This window comes from Lynx canadensis, chromosome B4, assembly GCF_007474595.2.
Source record: "Lynx canadensis isolate LIC74 chromosome B4, mLynCan4.pri.v2, whole genome shotgun sequence".
In the NCBI taxonomy this organism is placed as follows: Eukaryota; Metazoa; Chordata; class Mammalia; order Carnivora; family Felidae; genus Lynx; species Lynx canadensis.
Genome location: NC_044309.1, coordinates 103517064 through 103542775, shown reverse-complemented (window position 1 = coordinate 103542775; position 25712 = coordinate 103517064). Strand labels below are relative to the sequence as shown.

The 25712-nt window shown below is 39.8% G+C and overlaps 1 protein-coding gene across 1 annotated transcript in view; it reads left to right on the top strand.

The window, feature by feature from the left end:
• Nucleotides 1-1832: 1832 nt before the first annotated feature.
• Nucleotides 1833-25712, top strand: part of LIN7A (lin-7 homolog A, crumbs cell polarity complex component) — a 127550-nt gene continuing 103670 nt past the window's right edge. Inside the window, exon 1 of the mRNA XM_030323302.1 lies at nt 1833-1914. Within this exon, the coding sequence (XP_030179162.1) occupies nt 1833-1914 (82 nt within the window). The remainder of the gene's footprint in view (nt 1915-25712) is intronic.

Here is a 25712-nt window from a genome sequence, read left to right as displayed (position 1 = left end):
GGAATTCTCACAGCTTGCTCATTTTTTGTCTCCCAACTTGCACTGAGCACTGTCCAGGGAGAGGGCCAACTCTTTTTAATCTCTGCATGGCCAGCACCCAGCATAGTGCTTGCTGGACAGTTCATGTGGGATGTATGTTTGTTGTATGAGTAAATGTATATATACTTTACTGTTTCCAAAGCATGCTCACATGCAGAGTATCATCAGACCTTCACAAAACTCAGTTTGATTGCAGGGTAGAATTACTTTTCTCATTTTACAGAATCTCAGTGAAATGGAAGGTTATTAATTCCTTTGTTTGACAGATGAGGGAAGGGGATCAGTGAGAGATTACATGATTTCTGAAGAGCACATAACTAAGACTTGAATTTCAAGATCAGGGTTCTTTTTTAAACACTAAGTGAAAACACAGGCATTTTGAACTACTATTTTAAGTATGTCTTTAGGATCTATTTGGTGTGTGGCCAGTCATCTTTGACTTGTTCGAATCATTGGTGAAATCTTGCTTTTTTTTTTTTTTAATGTAGAAAATGGGATAGAAAAGATCTTCAGAAACCAGTGGTTTCTATAATCCGAAGACAATGAAGTAGATAATATGCAAATATTTTGCTATAAAACAGTGTCTGCCTTTAAGAGTAGATTGCTAGCCAAAACAATTCTGCTTTGTCATAGGGAAGGGGATGGAGACAGCCTTGTCATTTTCAATCCTGAACCCACAGTCATCACCATTCTGCTTATATAAGATTTCTATATGCTCCTTATTTTCTTGATCAGAAAATTAAAGTCCCGACAGTGGCAGGATAGTGAAAACAGTCTGTTGGGGTGAAGGGGTCACAGTCAGTATTTGAAGGTTCTAGTCATGGAATCTTGATCAACTGACTCTAAAATGACCCTTTTAATAGCATCATCTCCCCCTAGACCACAGGCTACATGAAGGCAGGAACTGTCCTGAACCCCCAAGTCAAACCATGGCACAGGGCATGGAACACTCCTAATTTCCTGTCACACATGCTAATTAATCAGTAAGTGGCAACTCTCAGTAACCACTGACTATAAATTAACCCGACAAACTGCTAGGTACCTGGTACATGTTCTTCAAACCGAGTGATAGAAATTTCCCTTTGTGTTTTTTGATTCAAAATCATTTTTAAGAAGTTTGTGTTTAAAGTAAGTAATTTTCTAGGCAATACACTCAGGTCCTTAATGGAGACCTAATGATGGAACCCTGGCCTTAAGTCAGTTATCTTATATACTGTTACAAGTCAACATTCCAAAGGGGGGGGGTACTTTAACAGAAATTAACAGCAACTATAATGAAATCCCAACATTTCTGAACTAGAAGCATTTTGTCTCTAAGGGATGGGATTACTGGATTGACAAATTCTCCGAATCTGGAAAAAAAAAAAAAATCCATCTCTCCATCTCCCTCCCTCTCCTCCCCATCCCCTTTCCCTCCGCCTTCCCCCCCCCCCCCCAGGCACACCTACACTCTGACCATTTTTATTTCAGTGGAAAGTTGAAAGCGAACACCACATCGGCTGCACCCATCCGGCGCTCGTTGGGGTGGCATAGCAAAGTTCTAGGGCAGAGCCTTCCTGCCCGGAGCCCGCGATGCAGCCGCCTTCCGATACCTGCTCAGCCTCACGCCGCAACTGAAGGTCCGCCTGCCGCGGAACAGTTGCGTCTCCATCTGGCTGCCAACCCACCCAAGCTTTCTTCTCCTCCACCACCACCACCTTCCCTCCTTCCCCCCGCCTCCCCCTCCTTTCCGTCTTCCCTCTCCACCCCCGCCCCCAATCTCCTCCTCTTTTTCTCACTACAAGCGGTTGCTGATGCTGAAGCCGAGCGTCACTTCGGCTCCCACGGCAGACATGGCGACATTGACAGTGGTCCAGCCGCTCACTCTGGACAGAGGTAAGGGAGCGGCTCGCCCGCCAGCCCACTGCGTCCCCTCTGCCTGCCCCTCTGCCCCTGCCAACTCCCACCGGGACAGCCGGACGCGCTCGAGCAGGGGCTGCGGGGCGGGCGAAAACGAGCGAAAACGAGCGTAGAAGGCGTTCGCGCCAGGAGCAGGACACTTTCTTCCCCTTTCTCTGCCCGCCACGTCCCCACTGCCCCCGCACGCTGCACTCGCCCGGCCGAGGGATGCCTTCGTCGGGCTCTGGCGCCCCCGCCGCCACTCCCAGCCCCTCGCCGGGTCGCCTAGGGGCCGCCGGCTTTGTTGGAGCTGAGGCGCAGGGACCGGTAGGCGCCCGGGCTCGGGGCTGGAGAGGGGCAGGGAGGAAGCTCGCCGTGCCGGGCGAGGGCGCCTGCAGCCGGAGACCAGGGAAGCCTGGCGAGAGAGCCGCCTGCTAGCCTGCGCGGCCCGGGGGGGGGGGGGGGGGGGGGGGGGGGGGGGGGGCCAGGAGGGAGGAAGTTTGTCCGGGCGCCGGGGAGGACGAAGGTCGGTCCGGCTGCGGGTGCTCAGGCGGCCGCCCGGGGGCGGAGGAGGCGCACCCGGGGTGGCCTGTGCCGGGGCGCACGGCTGCCGGGCTGCGGCGGCGGGGAGTCGCCCTCGGCCGAAAGGGCAACGCGGGGCGCGGGCAGCAGTGGCCGGGCTAGGGGCGCAGCGTCAATGCAGCGGAGCCCGACTCTGCTCGGCTTCGTGCTCCGAAGGTGGCCGGGTCTCCTCTGGCCCCGCCACCCGCAGCTCTCCGGTGGTGGCAACTCAGTTTCTCCTGCCCCAGCCAGCCTGGTTTCTCTCCCAGCCCGGGCGCCAGCGCGATGCCGGGGCTGCGGAAGGCGCCGGGACGCTGCGCAGGCTGGGTTGAAATTCAACTTCTGACCCGCGACCCTCGGCGCCCTGCTCTCTGACTTGAATGGGGGAAGCAGTGTTTGCTTCCCCCCAGAGCCTTGCCAAGCCTAAGGCTAGAAGGCTCCGCTGCGCTGGGGGCCTCTCTGGAGCGCGCGTGCGAGGTTATACCTGTGCCTGTGTGTTCAGGTTTCCTTTCTGGCTTCCGACGTCTAGTTATGTTGGCGCTGGAGTCCCACGACGCCGCCGCAGCGGAGGACACCTGCTCGTCCCGGTCCGCAGCGGCCGGATTTAGGACCCTGGGCGGCCATTTGGAGATGGTGTGCTCAGTCGAAGATGATTTAGTCCGATGTGCCTCTAAAAATATTCTTCTAGCAGATTAAACTGGACTGTGGAGCAAAGCAAAAGAGCATCTTGCTGCGAGTACAGTGCAAAGCCGGTGAACTCAGTAGGGCTTTAATTTGGAGAGACTGAGGATGACTTTAACGCAATCTGTTGGCGCCAGAACAGATATTATGTGGTGCCCATAGCAACCTTACTTGGGGTAAGAGTTGAAAAATTAGCCAAAAAAAAAAAAAAAAAAAAAAAAAGTAATAATTGATTTTGTGTTGGGAAATGTTGATTTGCAAGTTAGTAAATTAATAACAGCACTTAAAGAGCTCAGAAATGCACTCTGTAATCCATGAATGCACCCCAGTATCATCATCTATACTAAGCAGGATAAATCCATTGCCACTAAGCGCCGAACAGATGGCGAGCTATTAGAAATTATAGATTTCCCATGAATTTCTGTTTTAATGTAATGGGCTCTTATATTGTCCCATTACTAAATCAGTCTTTAAACATCCCAAGTAAAACGACTACATTGGGAGAAAAAACAAACTCCAAGAAAACTGCATACCTGGGCAATTTTACATATTGCTACCACTGAAAATATTTCACTTTTTGGATTTTATCCTGACCCTTAGATTCCTTACTCAGTTGTGGAGAAGAACTGCAGTCAGACCTAGATCTGTTCTTAAAGTTTGTTCTTGTTCACAGCCAGACAGTACCTGTCCTTTCCAGTGTGATTAGGTCCGTTTAGTAAGTAGCTCAAGAGGCAAAATGAGGCTGTGGATGTAACTGAATAAATTAACCAGAAGCTAACTGCAAAGTATGTAATTAATGGATGATGGGTTATTGACATCATTGCTGTGCATGAAGTCAAATATTTTTCCCATACCTTATTAAAATGTGATTAATTAATTGATTAATAGCATCATTAAACCAATGAAAGAAGGGGTTCTGAAAATGTTCCTACAAAAAAACCAAAGTCTTTTTAAAAAGGCAGCATAATAATATGTACGTTGGTCCCATCTAGTTATAACTGTCATACTTACATTGGATGGCTTGGTTAGCATCTTTGGGCATCAGTTCTTTTGGGGGGAGCAGGGGGGGTTGTTTGTTTTGTTTTGTTTTGGTTTTTTTGCTCCATAAGGAATTTAGATGAGATGATTCTGACACTGTGCAGCTTTAACAGTCTATAATTCGATTAGTTGCAATCAGAACTCAGTGTCTGGTCATCTACTGCAAGGTTTTCCAGATTACTCCCTCTCCCAGGTTGTTGCGGTGCCCTTTGATGTGCTTGGAGGTCACTCACTGATTTGGCCCTATCAAAGCATTTCTCACATGCTGATGATGTATCTGTCTCCTTACTGAATGGTGCTCCTTGAGGGAAGAGACCATTTCTAAAATCATCTTGGTATTCTCTGTGCCTGTCATAGTTCCTGATGCACAGTAGATCAAAAATTAATGTAAGTTAGTGTAAGTGAACTAAGGACTGCAGTGATTTAAGCAATGTTAAAAGATAGGGATTTAGTAGTGAACCAAGGTACAGTTCATAGATTCGCAATATTTTGGCCCTGGGAAAGATGGCAGGAAGAACACAGGCCAATGATTCTTAACCTTTCTTTTCCGTTGTGTGCTTGTTGGATTCCAATCAGTAACCATAGCTCACCAAAGTTATGATTAATAACCAAGAGGAGTTGGGGCAGGTGGGCAAAGGAGAAGAAGGAAAGAAGATGCTTGACCAGACCTTCCAAGGGCATCTCAGCAAACCTAAAGCATGAATCCATAGTTTGATTTTTTTCTAGCATCTTTCCTTTTCAAGTGAAAAATATTGAAGAAGCAATGATAAGTATTTTCAAGGTTACTCTACTAGTGAGTGGGACATTTTATGCTAAAATTTAGATTTTCTTGTTTGATGCCCTTTGGCACCATAAACTGATTTATCTGGAATCTTCAGGGCAAAGGTTTTAATTAAAGAAATCAAACCTACGATTGAAATTAAGATTTACTCCTCCCAGAATTTAAAAGATACTATCTGAAAGCAAGACGCTCAGAGGTCTGCACTAGCTTCTTGGATCTTATTTGGGAAGAAAGCCTTTGCCAAGATCAGACTGGGCTCTGGAAAGGATGAACAGAGTTCCTTAAGGTTTTCACCACTCTGTGCATATTCCAAACTCTTTTCCACCTGTCATTAAGACCTCAGATTAACCCTGTGTAGGCCTCTGGGTGGCTATGAGCCAGAGTAGGCTCCTGTTCACTCTGGTCCCAGTACTTTGGATTCTTCACTAACCCATTGAGTGCCTGGTATAAGCCAGACCCTACTGTGGAATTGGTTAATACAGTGGTAAGCTAAACAGACATATTCTAGTCTCTGTGGCAATTAGAGCCCATGCGGGGAGAGAGATTAATACACACACATACACCCACACACACACGTACACAATTTACTCATTCAATAAATATTCATTCCTTGAATGTATGTATCATATATGTGTGTGTGTATATATATATATATGTATATATATATGTATATATATATGTATATATATGTATATATATGTATATATATGTATATATATGTATATATATGTATATATATATGTATATATATATGTATATATATGTATATATATGTATATATATATATATATATATATATATATATATGATAATAATATACTATAGAAATGCCAGAAACAAAGTTTCTGCTTTCCTGGTCCTTAAGAGCGTAGTGGGGGGTAATAGATAATAAATAATGGATTAATTAATTCAGCAAATAAGTATTAAGTGTCAGCCTTATGGAAAGCACTGTTTTCAGGTTTGTGGCTAATGAGCATAAGAGATAAAGTCTAATGGAGTTTATACACTAATGAGTGAGTCACTCACAGAACATATACACATAAAACTGTAAGTGCCAGGAAGAAAAAATAAGACTGGGTCAGGGACAGTGGCAGGGGCTGCTGTTGTGCATATGATAGTCAAGAAAGGTCCTCCTTCCTAAATGGATGATGCTTGAGAAAAGATCCAAAGGAAATGAAGCAAACTTTGCAGATGTCTCGGGGAATGCACTCTGGAGAAGGAGGTCACGTGTGCAATCTGGGAAAACAAGGAAGTCAACATGGAAATGGGAGCACAGGGAAGACTGGTGGAAAATGAATGTGTGAAGTTGGTGGCCAGGGGTCAGATGATGTATTTTATGATTAGGATTTTAGATTGGGGTTGAAAGTATGAAGTACTATGAAGACAATGGAAATGACAAAAGGATGGAGACTAATGGGGGAGGACCTATTTATTTAGATTGTGCTGGTCAAGGTAAGCTCCATGAGAAAGGAAAATTTAAACTGAGTTCTGATATATTAATAAGATTCTTAGGAACGGCATTCTGGATAATTCTGGATAAAGGGAAGAAGACCCTAAAAGCAACTAGTACGTGTATATCTTGACTACCATCCCATTAATACATCTATAACCAAACATATAATCAAAAAGAAAAATTACCAAGAAGTAATAGCACTCCAGGTATTCATCCTAGGATAGGAATATGGTTTCAAGTATACTAAGAGAAATCTATAGATCAGCTTTTGTTTCTTATTACTAGGCTAAAATATCATATAATTAAACTTTCAAAGGCATACCGAACACTGTAATTTACATGTCACTATGCATAAATCTACATGTCGAACCCAAGTGGTCGTAATATGAGATATAGTTACTTTTAGTCTAGTATTTTATATTAGTGATATAGGAAGTAGTGCCTATAACTTACCCTTGTGGCAAAGAGGAGAGGCTGATAAGGAGATTAGTGTGGAGTCTTCTCTGCCAGAGTTTAAGATGTTTATAGCAAGTCTTCCCTACACCAGAGGTTAGTTTGCCCCATTATAATCTCTAAAACCAGGAATGACCTTCAGCTAAACTCAAGAGAACAAAGCAGGATGCAATCTACGATACTTAACACTTTTGTAACAACACAGGAATACTTCACTACATTCAAGACTCCATGGATTTAGGTACTTTCTTAAATATAGTAGTTCAGACTCTCCTTCACTCTCCATCTCAAGGTTGGAAAAGGAAATACAACAGAATTCTTCAAAATTTCACGTCTGTGTAACTTCTCCCTCTAACTTTAATCAGAGGGAGATTTTTTTTTAAAATCATCATTCATAGATAATACAAAACCAGGTCTTGGAGAAACAGGGATAAATAAAGCAATTGCTAGGAGTAATTAAAATTATCTAATTTTAGATATTTGAGACTTTGCTAATGACACAATCGATAGTTTATAATCTGTATTAGGTGCCTATGTAAAATAAAATGTTGTCAGTCATCGAACTTTTTTCTGTGAGTTAAATACAACTTGGTTAAGTCACAATAGTATAAGTGGAAATCTTGATTCCTGGCTTCTAAAAAGAATTTTAATCTAAGATATTGATTAAACAAATCTTGATGTGTTTTCCCTTTTAAAAAAATAAAACTTTTAGTCCTTCAGAAATTCTAATATAAAACCTAAAACCAAGAGCTTATATTTTGTGGGTTTCAACCTTATGGGGGAAAAAAAATCGAAATTGAACTCAAATGAAAATCCCATGGGCACCACACTTTTCATGGAATTTGTGATACCTTAAAATTTTTCTTTCTTTTCTTTTCACTTTTCAAGGCAGGCAGAGCTTATTACTTTATATATCTCCCAATTCAAGCCTTAGGCAGCCTATAGCTTTCTAATCGGCTGTATTCACCAGTTTTTATAAAATCTATATTTGCCTGAAAATTGCTTTTGCTCACAGTCCAAAGGGACTTGCCCCTTTTCTCTTTCCTTACTATTTTTTTTTTAACATGAGGAGAGATTAAGAAAGGAAAATAAAAATTAAATTAGTTCAGGGTGCCTGAGTGGCTCAGTGGGTTAAGCATCTGACTCTAGATTTCAACTCAAGTGATGATTTCACGGTTCCACAGTTCTTGAGTTTGAGTCCTGTGTCAGGCTCTGCACTGACAGTGTGGAGCCTGCTTGGGATTCTCTCTCTCCTTTCTCTCTGTGCCTTCCCCCCCCCCCCTTTGTTCTATTTCTCTCTCAAAATAAGTAAATAAAAATTTTAAAAAGTAAGTTATTTCTTCTGTTGCTTTAAAGATGTGTACCCCAGTGATCATGATTGTGGAGAAAAAAAGAAGAGGGGTTGACTATATACGGCTCTTGTCCTTAAACCTTCTCACAGCAGCAGCCAGAATGTTTTAGTCTACAAACATTAAGTGCTTGCTTGATTTCTCACGTTTTCTGTGAGCTTCACTACCCATTAAAAAAAATACTTTCACTGAACTTTTTTTTTTGGCAAATCAATGTTTGAGTCTTTCATTCTGTACTATATAGTTACAGAACTATCAGGGATCACAACGAGGACTTAACTATTAGTAAAGAAAAGGAAACATTGAGAGAGTAGCATCAAATGTATACTGGATCTTAGGGATGCAATTCTAAGTGCAAAGCCAATAGAGAGTTCTTTTCTTAGTCTTGACATCTGTCGATTAGGATACAGTCTTCGTCAGATCAGAGACCATGCTGGATTTGTTTATATAGAGCCCAACACATTGTCTGGCACATAGTTGGCACACCCTTAACATTTGTTGATTGAATGAGTGAATGCAATTGACCTAGCTGGACTCGTTATCATGGACACATTTTTAGTGCTTAAAAAACAAAGCCTTCCAACCTATAATAATATGAAAGGGATGACTACCTTACTTTATCACTTTGTTTCTGTGCTTATGTGTAACAAACTCCTAAGAGTGACAGCTTTCCCCGGCCAAGAAAGGATGTGAAGTGATGGTATTGATATCATAGCCTACTTCCATTGCTCACCTCCACCCACTATTTTAATTTGTTATTTGAACCACATAAACTAAGGCCAAAATACAACTGAAAAGCAACCCCCATCCAAAAAAAAAAAACTGTGTGTGTGGGGGGGGGGGGAGAGGTCTAGCAGAATTTCCTCTACACACACACACAAACACACACAAGCTACACTGCCTCATCCTTTTTAAAAAAATTACAAATGGATGAATGAGAAAGCTGTGTCTTGATAAAGCAGTTAAAATGGATTTAATTTGAAATCACTCTGTGTTGGCAAGTGAGCACACATTTTAAAAGTCATATTGATTACATCAATGATTTACTAATGGTTTAAGTGATAGACAAGTTGTTTTATGATTGAATTTTACCACCGTTATGTGCTAGCTGAATTTGAAGACTGGTCTTATAAAATATAAATATGCCCAAGGATTACTTGCAAAAAAGTTATGTTGAATTGAAACTTATTTTGAAGTTATACTCAGATAGTTATCTGTATTGGACAGAAAACTATAGCTTCTTTTTTAAACTGATGGTAATTTCCCACAGAAATAATGTGGCTATTTCAGGTCCAGCCAGTTCTGCTATTTTTGTTTACTTGCTCAGTGTGGTGATAGTTCTGATATTTCAGTATAAAATCTGTGGTTTTTCTCCTACCAAAGAATTATCTGTAATCAAAAAAGGATAGGATAATGGGAATCCAAAGTGACAGTACAAGTTAAGCCCCCAATTTATACGGGGAAGAAAACCATTAAATTACAGCTGAATCTATTTAATAATAATAAGAGAGGTGGGGAATATGGCTGAGAGACTCCTGAAAGAGATCTTTGAGAAAAATTGGGGAAGAGCAGTAATTGCTGATGGACAAATATCCTGGGTTCCAAAAAGGTGAGAAAAGTGTCTTAGGAGACTACCGTTCAATCTACTGTTTTTGCTTTCTGGCAAAAAAAGAAAAAAACTCTAATGATATTAGTAAAAGAATGGGATATTGGCACTTATAAAAGAAAGTGGTGATCCCACAGAGCCTACATGGGATCACTAAGAATAGATCTTGTCGAATTTCAGGTGTGTGCTATGGCCCTACCATCCTCATGACACCCATGACATCACAACTTTTATAGAAGCCTTGTGGAAAATGTAGAAATACGTCAAGTGGATGATTGCACTTTTGGATTTCTAGTGGTTGAAACACTACTACAAGGCAGTTTGCTTCTCTGTCCTATTCGACATTGTTACTGATATTTTGGATGAGAGTCCCTAGAAGATTTATGTAGGTGACACAGAACTAGGAGGAATAGCAAATTATTTGAGAAACCCTATCAATATTCTAAAATTATATCTAGCTGGAATAGCAGGTTACAATATAAGAGAAAAATATAGGGACAGTGAATATAGCCTCCATTCATTCATTCATTCTACTGGGAAAAAAGGAGCCAGCCTTGACTATTTATTGCTCTGGGTTATACTGTCCAGTGAATACTGCCCCACCAGACTCCACTCAGTTACTTTGAAAACCACAGACGGGCCATGTCATCATGACTCAGTCCTGGGCTGGAGTTAGGGGTGGTTTCAAATGGCAAAGATGCATTCCACAGCCCGCCTGCCTGATTTTGAAGCCCTGCTTTTTCTGTTTACTAGCTCTGTAAACTTCCAAGGTTGCTAGACCGCTTTGAATCTCCATTGTCTTATCTGTAAAATGGCAAATGACAAAAATAGCGCTAACTCCATGAAATGTTGGCTTTAAATGAGTTAATATGTATGAAGTAGTTAGAACAGGTCATCCTAGGAACCACTCGACGATGATAATTATTTCTTCCTTGAGTCCTGGAAGTTCTGTACTCCCACCCTACTGCCAAGGGGCATAGACAGAAGATATTTCTTGTCTTCAGGCTATACTAAGAGGTAGAAATTATTTATTTTGGTATTCTCTAGAAGCAAGATGCATTTGGAAGTGCCTGGAGGTTGAAACCAAAAGTCTCCTCATTTGCCGACTTCCTCTCCCCAGATCACCTCTTTCTTGATGCTTACATGACACTTTTCTTCATAATTCTATTGGAGTACTTACCACACAGGATTAACTTTTCTTTTTCTTTTACACTGCTGTCACCCTAACAACATAAGTTATTTACATCTATCTTTGTGTACCCGTTGCCTATCACAGTGTATTAAATAAATCACTGGTTTGTCTTCACATGTTGCATAGCTTTGTGGGGGGATAAGATTAGGTAAATGAGCTGGTGGCACAATATGATAGCTTTTTATTCAAGAAAAAATTCCCTACACCTATTCTGCCCAAAATTCAAATGAGTGCCTTCCAGGAATCAGTGAAAATCCTTTTACTGGATTATTGGAAATGTACAGACAAAAGTTGAATGACAGACTGGAAAAGCTACAGAATGACTTTAAGATTCAGTAATAGCTTAAGACAGGGATTTGAGTTTATGTAGATGTTCATTGTTTATGTTTGATTTGATTTATATGCAGATATCAAACAAATATGTATTAAATAGTTGACTGGGGAAAATACAACCGAAAATGACTTTTTAACTCCTTTTTAGGGCTATTTAATTGTTAGGCATCACAAAATGCTGAGAAACATACATGTGCCCCTCAGAGGTGTGAGCTCTGGTCCAGATGCCTGGGTTCAAATTCTACTTATCCTTGCCTCCTCCTTGGTATGTAAACTTGGCCTGTTGCTACCCTCTCTGTATTTGAGTTTTCACCTGTAAAATTGAAAATAGTATTTCTTTACCTCCTGAGATTGCTATAAAAATGAACTGGGAAAACATATGCAAGTGCTTAGAACTTCCAGGTCCATACAAGTGCTCAATACTGATTGATTATTCCCCACCTCTTCTCCCCAGGGCATGCATTTCCCCCAGTGCAATAAATGGGAAGTGCACAAGCTTCAGTTTCAGACACATAGAGATTTGAATTGCAATTCTGCCACTTACTATCCGTGGACACTTAAAATATTGCTTATTCTCTCCACATCTTAGTTCTCTCATTCTTAATGCAGGGATGACATTCACTTTGTGTGGGGATACAGTCCTTTGATTCTTCCTTCACTTAGTCATTCAAAGAGGAGTGAATGAGAGTCTACTTTGTGCCTGGTAGCAAGTCAAGGGCTAGAGGTAGAGCTTGCAGTCTAGGGAAGATGGACATTAAGCAGATGACTTATGATAACATAATTTAAGGATTATAATAATAGCTCACACATTGAGCATTTACTACATTACACTGCATCACATTACATAGACTACTACACAGCCAGGCGTTGCGCGTAGATCTCGTCTTTTTTTTTTTATGTTTATTTATTATTGAGAGACAGAGAGACACAGAGTGTGAGCAAGGGAGGGGTGGGGGGGGGAGACACAGAATCTGAAGCAGGCTGTAGGCTCTGAGCTGTCAGCACAGAGCCCAATGCAGGGCTCGAACTCACTATCTGCGAGATCATGACCTGAGCTGAAGTCAGTCGCCCAACCAACTGAGCCACCCAGGTGCCCCACGCATAGATCTCTTCTTATTTTATTCCAGTTAGTCGTCAAAATGAGCCTTTGAGGCAGATGCTATTAGTATTTTGAAGATGTGGGAATTGGAGCCTTAAGAGGCTAAATAAAGTGATCGAGGCTCAGGCTGGTTTATTCTTGAGGTCTTCAGCTTACTCACTATGCTACACTGGAGAGCAAGGGCATAGGTCTGTAACAGGGTCTGTATCAAGCTTTGAGGAATTTGAACTTACTTCTAAGGGACAGAAGATGCAGAGGTGCTTGTAAAGTCTTCAGGAGACAAACAGACAGAAGGCACACCAGGAGAGCATGTGACCCTGGACTAAAGAGAAATGACTTTCTCCAATGCTCGCAAAAAGGACCTTATACTAATGTTGGTAAAGATTAATGTAAGTGATATTTAAAAAAAATTTTTTAACTTTTTATTTTTGAGAGACAGAGAGAGACAGAGCATGAATGCAGGAGGAGCAGAGAGAGAGGGAGACACAATATGAAGCAGGTTCCAGGCTCTGAGCTGTGCAGCACAGAGCCCGACGCGAGGCTGGAACCCACAAACTGAGATTATGATCTGAGCCGAAGTCGGACGCTTAACCGACTGAGTCACCCAGGCGATCCTAAGTGATATATTTTACAAGTTTAGCATAATTATTATAAATTAGCAAGTGTTTAATAAATGGTTGTGCTTACTGTTGATTTCTTAATACCGAAGAGCAAAATACTCCTAAATGCTAGTATCACGAAGTACTAGCAACATTCTGTTCCTTCCCATGTTGTGCCAGTGAACCAAGAGAAAATGACTGTGGCATTCAGATTACCTTTCAGTGACCTATATTGCACTGCCAAAATTTCTTTAATAGACATAGAATTTTGACAGGCTCTTATAAGTGAGTGATAATAGTGTCCCAAATCCCCTTTCCTTACAGTCCTTGCTTCTAAGTGGGATTAGTGAGAGGAATTTGGGAATATAGTAGGACCTAAATTTCAGACCCAAAGAAAATTGTGACTTCTTTTTCTTCTTCCAAATTAGCTTTAAATATCTTGAAGATTATAAATACTCTCTGCTTACTCATTATTATTAAAATGCATCCACTGAGGTTTTAATATGGATTCCAGTGGTCCAAGTAATGCTGTATTTGCTTAGCATTAAATGTGAAAGAGATGTTCCATCTAAATAAAACTTAACAAATAGCTGAAGTTTATTCCTTGAGGCCCCAAACTTACTAATTTTTAACCTAAAAATTCATTTACTTTCCTTCTTTGGTACAGTGTATGTTCTCCAGAAAGTGGGATTTTTATAAAGGAATTGTGGAAGATAAAACAAAGAAGTCAGTGAGGCTTAATGCACATTACTGAAGGAATGATGAGGTACTTATTTGGCTGGCTCAAAGGGAAATTCTGCGTCTCTCCTGCTTCTCAGACCTATTTTAGTTAGTTGAGGTTGACAGATAACTTGCCTCTGGATAAATGAACGATTCTGGATCACGTAGGCACTCATTTCTTCTGATGTCACACACTTTCCAAGCATTGCCAATTTGGCATCCAAATGATAACTGTAAATAGAAAAATATTAAGTTGGGCATATGTTATGGACTGACTGTGTCTCTCCCCTTCTTATTTGTATGTTGAAGCCCTGGTCCCCAAGATGATAATATTTGGACATGGGGACTTTGGAAGGTAATTAGATTTAGATGAGGTCATGAGCGTGGAGCCCCAACATGGGATTATTGCCCTTATAAGAAGACATCTGAGTTTTCTCTTCACTGATTGAGTATACACATCCAGAAGGCAGAGGCTGCAAGCCAGCAAGTGAACTGAAGGAACGGAATCTGCTGGCACCTTGATCTTGAACGTCGCAGCCTCTAGAAATATGAGAAATAAATACCTTTTAAGCCACCTATTCTATGCTATTTTGTGATATCTAAGTCATTGCATTGACTATATTGACGATATCTATAGTCACTCTGAACTAAGACAGTGTAACATTCACCCCACGGTCTTGGCCTTAGCAACCCTCTGTCCTAGCAGCTAAACGAACTAGCCGTAGGCAAGATGTGTTGTACATAGACACACACTAAAGCATGCCTAATTTCCTACCTAATTCCATTTTCTCCCCTCTCCGGGTTTAGAAATCTCTGTTTTACATGTACCAACAAGTTTTCAAAGCGTCTTCTCTGGGATTGCTCTCCATTGTTTTCAGGGCTTGAAAAGAAAATACATTTCATTTATCTTTCTTAAAAGTTTCTCTGGAATATTTTTCAAGAGGAGATTTTTCTATTTGCAAATTATATCTTTTCCAAATGTAAAGAATCACTCACTAATATTGTCTTATATTCAAATAATACTTTACCGATCTGTTATTGATGCAAGCCTTTGCTTATCTTGCTGTTACCTTCCTTTTTCTATCTGTGGTTGTAGGCCCTGGGGTGTATCGTATACGTCTTTAATTTAGCATAGTTGTGCTTCAAACAATATACCTCGCTGCTCACTCCCATCTTTTGTGCTATTGTTGTGCCCATGTTGGAAACCAATGATTCACAGCTACTAATTTTGCTTTGAACCAGGGGTCACAGGCTATAGCTCCCCAATCCCATCCAGCCTATGAGCTAAGATTGTTTTTTTTTTTTACATTTTTAAATGGTTAGAAAACTCAAAAGAATATTTTGATGGATGAAGATTCTATTAAATTCAAATTTCAGTGCCCATAAGTAAAGTTGTATGGGAACACATCCATGGTCATGCATTTACATTTTGTCCATGGCTGTTTTCTAGCTACAGAGGCAATGTTGAGAGTTGAGGAGCTGTGACAGACCATTTGGCCTATAAAGCCCACACTGCTTACTATCCGATTCTCTACAGAAAATGCTTGCTGACCTCTGATTTTAGAGCATTAAAAAAATAGAGAAGAGAACATGTGTTTTGTATTTACCTTCAATTTAAACATTTGAGCGGCTTCACCCTCAGCTTTTAGTCTTCTCAGTCTTAGTCACCTGTGTTCCAGAGGGTTCTTTCTTCTTGCTCTCTGCCTTCCCCCCAAGGGCAGACTGCTCTTGCTTGTTACTTGATACTTACTAGTCTAGGAGGTGGGGGGAGGAGAGGTTTCTCTGTTTTCCTGGCCCAGCCTCAGTCTCAGGAAGTCCCTATAACTAAGTCTCAAGAATGGGGCTTTCTCAGTGATAATGCCTGTCTTTGTTCTACAGACTAAAAATTGTGCCTTCATCATTGGAGGGTCTTATGTGGGAGAGTTCTCTGCCCCTTCCTGGTGGTAGGGGATTTCTAATAGCATTCGCATAAGATCCTGGAACTAGGACTGTTTTTCCTCTTCTTTTTCCTCCCCCTTGTTGTGGAGGGTTTTTTTCTTTTACTTTCTCTTGGTTGTAATGGGTCTTCATTTCTGGTCCTCATCTTGGTCCATTCTTTCTCATGAGCTCCCAGTAAACATCTGTGGAAAAAAGCCCATGAATATTTGCCTGTGCTCATTCTCCCTCTCAGCTTGGAAGAGTTTCTATACCCTTGCAGCTACTGTTTTGCAAAGTTAACTCATCCTGTGTGAGCTATAATTCATACTAACCTAGTTGAGTAAGGAATTGTGTTCCCAGTTGGGAAGACAGGCTTTGTAAGCTTTTTTACAGCCTAGTTAATTTTTGGTACTGATTTGCACATCTGAGTATCTATTAGGTTAGGTAGACTGTCTTTATGTTGTTAGTCATATTTCACATTAAAATCTAATTTAGAGACTAATTTGACTGAATCTGTAATATGGTAGACTGAGCTAACACAGAACCTCTCCCATTACAAGCATCAAGATGTGCCAGATAAAATCTTAACAATTATAAAACTATCTATAGCTGAGATTGCAAGGGAGAAAGAATAATCTCCAGGTGCCAAAAATGAAAAGGGAGGTGAAGGCTAGAATGGTAGTGATTTTGAGCTGACATCTTGGTAGAAGTGAAGGGGAAGGGAGATGAAAAATGTGTCAAGTGGTTCTAGACTTAGAAATTCGCCCCATGGCAGGGGGCAAAGCAGGAACTGGGGGTGAGGTATTAGATGTGCACTCCCATACCTTAACCTGTGTTACTAAGCTTGGATTCTAAATATACACTACGGAGTTGGTTTAGGAAATGTTCTCTCAAATTTACATAAAATGATTCTTAAGCTAGAACAAACTAGAGGAAGAAAATTGAAGACAGTACTCTTAAGAAACATCTAGCTACACTGGTTTCTCATAAATAATCCCTGTCAGAGGTGCACTCACAGACATTAGAAACATATGAGAAGAGGGGCACCTGGGTGGCTCTGTTGGTTAAGCATTTGACTCTTGATTTCAGCTCAGCTCATGATCCCAGGGTCATGGGATCAAGCCCTGCATCAGGCTCCTTGCTGAGCTTGGAGCTGCTTGAGATTCTCTAGATTGCTCCCTTGGCCTTTCTGCCCCGCTCGTGCATGCTCTCCCTCTCTTTCTCTCTCTCTCTAAAAATAGCTAGCTAGCTAGCTAGATAAATAAATAAATAAGTAAATAAGTAAGTAAGTAAGTAAATAAATAAATAAATAAATAGAAACATGTGAGAAGAAACTAGAACCTTGGACTGAGTCAGTAGTCATGACAAATCATTAAGTGAATAAACCCTGCATTTCTGGCAGAGGGAACAGAAATTCGCAGAGAATAAGGTGTGTCTGAAAAATGAAAACAAGTTGATGTAGGAAAAAAGCATCAGAAAGAGACTATAAAATTAGCAATTTATAATTATTTTAAAAGTGTAGTTTAGAAGAATGGAAACTAAAAGGAAGGAATGTGACCCTGAAAAAGTAATAGGTATGTTTGAGAAACATAATTGAAAAATATGAGAAGAGAATACTGAAAGAAGATTGTTTTAAAAATAAAATGACATTAAATGATATTAAAGTTCTGAAAAATTTGAAAACTTTTACTTATAAGACCATTATTGTGCATTCACATACAGGAAAAAAATTACTTACATAGGAACATTTTCACTTTATCTGATGTTATAGGCTCAATTAGAAATTACTGGGGAATCTGAAAGGAAGTTCTTGTGGGTTACATATTAAACAAGCCAGGTACTGGGGGTGAGCCTTATGTTCAGTTTTGGTTTTCTGAGTATTAATCTGGTCATGCCATCCCTAGCGTTAAACTCTTCGGTGACTTCCCTTTGTCCAACATTCTTGCTATGTTTTGTATGTTCTTAATTTTATTAATTGAGCATATGCCAAATATTTTATTCTGCACGACCTTTCCCTTTTGCTCTACGTCCCCAATGCCTGGAACAGTCCGGTACATTGTAGGTGTTTAATAAATAGTTGTTGAATGAACAGATAAACTCAAGGTCTTGGCAATGTTGGGCTTTGTGGGAAAGTTCTTCCTGTCCACCTCATCCCTTTTCCTGGCAAGAAATCTTTTCTTGTTCTCTCAGCCTTGTTTCCATCCCTGTTTTGTGCTTCCAGAGCACCTTATAATGCCCGGTTATCACTCAGTCATTCACTCAACAGATGGTTTTTGTGTGCTTGCTATGTCCCAATGCCTTCCTAGGCCCTGGGAATGCAGTCCAAAACAACAGATCATCCCAAGTCTTATGAAGTTTATATTCCAGTGAGGTTGGGGTGGGAAGGGACAGACAAGAAGTACGTAAACAAGTAAATACACAGTATTGCGTTTAATTGTAAGTAACCTGAGGAAACATGAAGCAAGCTAAGGGGGAATGAGAGAGCCGAGGAACTGGGGGTGGCTCCTTTACATAGGAGACCACGGAGGTCCTCATGCATTAGATGTTTTTAAAGAGAATGAGGCATTGGCCCTGAGGACTACTGGGGGGAAGTGGTCAAGTTACAGGGAAAAGTAAGGGTAAATGCCTTGAGGCACTAATGTTCTAAAAGTATTGTAGGACAGCAATGAGTCCGGGGTGGTTGGAGCAGGGTGAACAAGGGGAAGGGTGAACAAGATGAAGTCAGAGAGGGACTTATTTGTTTGTTTGTTTGTTTTTAGTGATGTTTTATCAACCACTGGGATGGGCTTGGCCGAGGGGGAAGGGGATGGGTGTGGCTTCTGCCTTGCACATGGTCAAAGGAGCACCCCGCGTTGAAGGTGGAGCCCCAGGACCAGCCGCGAGATGGCGCCAGGCTGCACTGGCCGTTTGAGAATGTGCGGCCCCCGGCTGGGAGATGGGAGGCCGCCAGTGATTCTAGGGGACTCCAGGACCAGCCCTCTACAAGGCTGGTGGGCCTAAACTCCTTTCCTCAAGCCTCAGAGGGGGTTCGCTCCACTTAAGGGATCCCGGTCCCCAGTTCTGGAATCCGTTTGAGGTACAGTTCGGTGGTCACAGCCTGGGACTGGGTCCAGCTCAGCCAACGCAGCAGAAGGTCAGCATCACCCAGCTCCTTTACGTGCTGCTCGGACGGTCACTGTAGGGAGGGACCCACACAGCCCAGTCCCTACGACTGTGGCTGGTGAGGGCCACGTTGGCCACCTCCTGGAAGAGGGCATGTAAATTTTCCTGGAGATGAGCCAAGCACTGGAGGGAGGCCACTGCGCCCACGGACTGGCTGAGGCTGAGGCTTGCTATTTTAGGGCTTTGGTTTTTATCCCTAAGGTATCAAAGCCACGGGAGGGATTTTAGTTCGAACAAGGTCTCTGCTATGTTAACCATAGAGGGTAAAGAGTAGACAGGGAGATTAGTTAGAAAGTAATGAAAAGGATCTAGAACAGAGATGATGGTGTTTGGGATCTGGGTAGTAAAAACTGTGATAGGTGGTCAAATTCTGAATACATTGGAACGTTGAGCCAGCAGGATTTGATGAGAGATTGAATGGAGAGTGTGAGAGAAACCAAGTAGGCGAGGATGAATCAGGCCTCTGGTCTGAGTATCTGGAAAGAGTGAGGCTTCAATTTACTGAGATTGGAAAGACAACAGAAGAGCAGAGCAGAAGAGGTTATTCCGGGAGGAGTGTAAATTTGGACACACAAATGAAGAGTTTGAGTTGGCAGCTGTATATAAAATTCTGGAACTAAAGGGAAAAGTTCAGGATGGAGATGTGAATAGGGGAATTATTAACATATAGATAGTATTTAAATCCATCTGGAGGATGAAAAGATGAAGGTTGTTGACTCGGCTCTGGGCAACTCCAACATTTAAGGGTGGAGAAGATGAGGCACCAGCACCAGCTGGGGAGGAAAACCAAAAGAAGATGGTGATCAGAGTTCAAGAAAAGGTGTTTAGGAAGATGACAAGGATTATTTGTGTGAAATGATACTAGGTGAGGGGAGATGCCATTTGGAAATTGACCATTGTGTCTACCCGTGTGGACGTCATTGGTGGTTCTGACATTTTGGTGAAAAACAGGTGAAGGCTTCATTGGAACAACTACAACAGGGAATGGAAGCAGATATTTTAAAGACAGAGTGAATTATTTTCTGGAGAACTTTTGCTTTCAGAAGTAGCAGACACATCATAGAGTAGTTGAAGGAAGAGATAATACTCAACGTGCTTACAATGCCTGTGTCTGTAAGAATGGTAAGAACCGTACGTTGTGGTTAACAGTTATGTCCATCTTGTTGACTCCTTTTTGCTTACCATAATACCTGACCTAAGTGAGATGTAGAAGTACAAGCAGACAGGTACAATTTCGCTAAAATTGCAACCCCAAATTTGTTATCGTTTAGAAATATTTTCAATTGATGCTGCTTTTTCAGAATATGTATTTTGACAGTGGTAAAAAAAATGAAGTGATCACAGATAATATGATTATTCCACATTTACTCCCCAATTCTCCAGCTGACTTAATTGTGCGAACACTGCATACCACTTTTATTTTGGAAAAACCATGTAATGTGACAAATTAATTTGCTTAAAATATTCAGGACAGGTAGCTTTAATTATCTGTAGCAGAGTTTTTCAAACCACGGAGAAAAGAAAGTAAATCTATTTTTCTTCAATAAAGTAGACTTTGATTTAGGTTTGGAGAGAGTCTTTAAGGAGTACAGTAGTTGTATGTGAAAGGTTGATTTATTGCTAAGTGATGGTACACATTTATTTAATGAAATGCATTTATTTTATATGAGAATGGTCAATTGTTGTACTATAGATCTGACATCTAGGGAAGCCTGACATCTAGGAAACTACAGAAATGAATGAAGTCACAAAAGATAAGATGAAATATCTAGGTGCAGATAGATAAGGGTGCTTAGCTTTGTTTGATGGATAGTCAAGAGTGTTTGAAAGTTTTAAGCAGGGAAGTGAAATGATCTGAGCTGTGTATTTATTAACTAATAGGAAAATTGGCTGCAGGATTGAAATGTATGGAGAAGAGCAGTGTTTTACAAACACAACTCTGAGAGATTTTATTGGATGCTCCTTGAAAAAGTTCCATGGTGAAACAAATAAGGAAATACCAGGTTTCCAAACACTGGATTAAACAGATTTAAAGATGTTTCTTTAATGTAGTCTCTGACGGGCTTTGTGAATCTCCCAAGTTGAATGCACATCATAGAACTCTTTGTTCAAGAACTCCATTTTTCTTTGGAACAGTTTGACTATTTGGGGCTGTATTATCACTGTGATCTGGATGACCCAACCTGAACTTGAGGAGGAATTATAGGAATGGGAAGGAAGGAAGAGACAATAATGAGCATGCCTTATTGACTAATAGGTGGTGAAAATAGGGAAAGGAAAAAGCCAGAAAAGAAACATCTTGGTCCCCAAAGCTGAATGAGTTTAGCTTAGCACTTAACGACCTTTGAGATGCTGGGGGAACAAAGAAGTATAAACCAGGGCTTTGACCTGGGAAAGGGTTCAAGACGGGAAAGATTTCAGAAGCACAGACACCTGGAGAATAATGGAATGATTAGAGCATGAATTAAGGATATTGAAGAAATAATCGCTGCTATTTTTTTTTCAGGAAAAAAATGCAGGGTAGAGCAAAAAAGACTAGTTTTAGAAGAGATATGGCAACAAGTACTTTAAAATAAGTACTTTTTTTTTTAGTATATGACTGCATCATTTTCAATGTTAAGACTGAAATATAAAAAAAAAAAAACAACCAATGTAAAAAATGTTTTTCTGCTCAGCATATTAATTCACCATGGCAGGAAAGTGTGATGCCTCCTTCAGAAATCCTAACATACTCAGCATACTTGGGCACTCAGTGTTTTGTGACAAGTCAGGAATTCCTCACTCTTTTAGCTTTGTCATCTTTCCTGTAAGTATTGATGGCGATCCATCAGTGGTATCCACATCAGGATTACAGTACTAGGTTCCTGTCTCCTCTCCTTGACATGCTCAGAAGTCTACGTTCTGGGCTTTCTGGAGAGCCATCGTTCTCAAAGAAGCATTTGTCCTTAGAACCGTGCATGTCAGCAATTACAGGTGTATCAGGGAAAGTGTAGGAATTTACTGACTGGCAGAAAAGCTGTCAGAGCGCCACCACCTGAAACAAAACCTTTAAAAAATCCAGAAATCTGAAATTAAATGAAATATAACGCACTATGTCCTTTGTTGTATGAATACCCTTTATGTAATTGGGTCTCCCTGCATTTATGATCAGAAAGAAATGGATGTAGCAAAACATGTAAATGCATTTTCAAGGTCAGGATGTGGAGTTTGGAAGAAAAATATCGAGCAGACGGTAAGCTCATAGGAAAATTAAGTCAGCCAGCTCTCCCCAGATGGTCACCTTTATACTGTTTTTGTAGCTTGTGAATTAGGCACCTGTGTTTTCTTCAACTCACTCCCTGCCATGTGATTTCTTGCATTTGACATTTTAATTGAAAATAAAAACAATAAATCCTGATTTTTTTCACCAAAAAAACCCCTTATGTTTTTTACTCTTATTTTTGCTTGGAATGAAGTAACATATTCATATTTGGGGATTCCGAGAATGCTTGTTTGAATTTTATAATTCAAATTGTATGATATGTTATGATAATAAAAATGCAAGTATAGTGGTTTGACACACATAAAGGTTTTCTTTTTTGCATTTTTCAGGAGACTGGCTTGAGTAACTTTTAGGATCTGTCCAATTTCAAAATATATATTACATCTTTTCTATAGCCTGCATTTTTGAAGTAGATCAATGACGTATGATAAGGATAGCCATATAGATTTCATACCTAATTGAATTTAAAATGTTCTTGAATGTGATAGTCACGCGTTCTACTGCACACATCATCTACCCCATGCTTGAGAAGAACATAATATCTTTAAATAAACAATGATTTTCAGGTAAACAATGTACTTTTCTCAGTCACTGCTTTCAAACTTCTATGGCATTTGAACTGGCATTCTGTTACTGAAATGTCAGGTAAAGATAATAAGGCTACTTCTATCAGTGCCTAATAAACCAACACAATGATTTCTTTTGCATTAATAAGTGTTAACATTGAGATGCATGTAAAAGAAAAGTGATTCCTAAGAGATACCTATTACTTTTTTCTCTTTCTGTTAGAGATACCTTTGATCAATGTAACGGGAAAATAAATGTGCCTAAAGCATTAGTAAAATGTGATGAAGTACTTATTTGCACGTGAGTTAAGGTGCTCAGTGAATGTACAAGTAAAGATAAGATAAATCTACTCAGTAAATTATGGCAGGAGTGGTTTAATGCCACTTGAAAAACAAATGCCTTTCAAATTAAACTTGTTCTTGTGTGAGTAATTTGTCTTGCATTAAAAAAAAAAAAAAAGAGAGAGAGGGAGGGAGAGAGAATCCATGGTCAGATTTAAGGATTGGAATCTTGTTCCAAAGATAAAGTTAAGCTTATTTTATTTAATATTCTCTCAAATGGAACAAAACCAAGTTATTTACTATAAATTTGAGACCTTGTTGAGTAAGTCATTTCAGGTTTATTGCATTTGCCTGTTTATTTTAGTTAATTAGATCCTAATGACTCATGAATTAGAAAAGGTACAAGTATAATTTTAAGGACATCTAGTGGTCTGTGGGATTAAATTTTTTCATCTGACAAAATATTAAATTACTATTTAATCTAATATGAGCTTGTAGCATCTGTTTTTATGCAATTATGTTACTTGTGAATTTAAACATTAACTCCTCATGCTGTCTACAACTCAACGTCCCAATTCATCTCATAGAACTTCCTTAAAATTACATTTAAAAAAGTTTCTGATACATTTTCATGTACATACAGATTGAATTATTGTTATAGAGTCAGTAAACAGCCTTTTGAACAACAGTGTGTGTTGAATAGCATTAAGCAATTCAACCCAACTCCAAATATTTCCTCGACCCTCTGGACAGGTATTTTGTTTTGGCTCACTTATTTATTCTGTAAATACTTAGTGAGTACCTGTCATGCTACAAACTTCAAGCTAGGCATGGACGTCAAAGCAAAACAAAAAGCAATCATGGTTCTTGTTCTCATGAAGCTTACGATCTACAGGAGAGAGAAAGTAGCCAGATAATTATGGGGATAAATGTAAAGTTCAAATAATGATAAATGCTAGGAAGCAAAGATAGATGGTACTATGAGAGAATGAAGGCACGTGGTAGGCATTTAATAGTAGGCACTTAATATTTGTTGGCTGGATTAATGAAAGAATAACTGAAGGAAAGGGATAACATAGAGACTCGTCTTAGAGAAAACTTCCCTGAGGAAGGTATATTTGATCTGAGATCTGAAGCCTGAATAAGCCTTCACTTGGTAAAGATTGTAGGAAAGGGGGTCTAAAACAAAAATGAAAATAAGGCCTTGGTGGCAAGATAGAACATGCCAGGTAAAGAAGAATGAGCCTGTAATAAAAGTTCAAAATAGCCGGAGTGGGTGGTCTTTATTCACAGACAACATGACTGTCTATGTCGGAAATCCTATACAATCTACCAAAAAAGCTACTAAAACGAATTGATTTTTATAAGGTGAGAAAATATACAGTTAACATTAAACTATCAATTGTATTTCTACAGAGTAACAATGAGCAATTAGAAACTAAAAAAAGAAACAGTAATATTTACAACAGCATCAAAACCATGAAATACTTAGAGTCAAGTGTAACAAAATATGTGCAAGAACTGTATACTAAAAACTATGAAACACTGCTGAAAGAAATTAAAGATTTAAATAAATGGAATGGCATGCCATATTTATGGTATTGGAATACTCAGTATTGTAGGGATGCTAGTTTTTCCTAAACTGTTACAAAACTTCAAGACAATCCCAGTGAAAATGTCAGCAGTCTCTTGTTTAAAAAAAAAGAAAAATTAACAAGCTAATTATAAAATTTTCATGAAACTGCAGAGGGTACAGAATAGCAAAATTGAAAAGCAGAAATAAATTATGTTGGAAGATTTATAGTACTCCTTTATTTCAAAACTTATTCTAAAGGTATAATAATCAAGAAAGGGTGGTATTGGTTTAAGTATTGACATATAGATCAATGGAATAGAATAGAGCTTAGAAATAGGCTCGCATTGGGGTGCCTGGCTGGCTCAGTCGGTCTGACTTTGGCTCCGGTCATGATCTCCTGGTTTGTGGGTTTCAGCCCTGCATCGGACTCTGTGCTGACAGCTCAGAGCCTGGGGCCTGCTTTGGATTTTGTGTCTCCCACTCTCTCTGCTGCTCCCCCCCTCATGCTGTCTCTCTCAAAAATAAATAAACATTAAAAAAATTAAAAAAATAAAAAAGGCTCACAAGTACATAGTCAATTGGTAGTCAATATTTATGCTCAGAAACTCAATGAGGAATGGCTAGGCCTTTCAATAAATGGTACTATGCAAATTGGATACCTGTATGAACTATATCTGTGGTGCCATATTCAGAAATCAACTCAAAATGGGCCATAAATATAAATGTAAGACCTAAAACTATATTATTTTAAAAGAACGTATAGAAGAAAATCTTTAAGACTTTGGGTTAAGCCAAGATTTCTTAGATTGACTGTAAAACGCACGAGCCATAATAGAAAAGAGTGCCAAATCTAAAATGATTGGTTTTCAAAAAAATGAAAAATAAAATAATTCGTTATCAAAAGAGATTAAGCAAAATAAAAGCCAAGGAATAAGAGAAAATATTTGTAAAATATATCTGATAAAGGATTTTGTCTAGAATATATAAAGAACTCTTAAAATTCAAAAAAAGAAAAGAAATGACCCAATTTAAAACAAAAGATCTGAATAGACACTCCACCAAAGAAGATATATAAGTGGACCCAAGTAAGCATCTGAAAAGATATTCAATACCATTAGCATTTAGGGAAAAGCAAATTAAAACTACACTAAAGATACTCGTATTA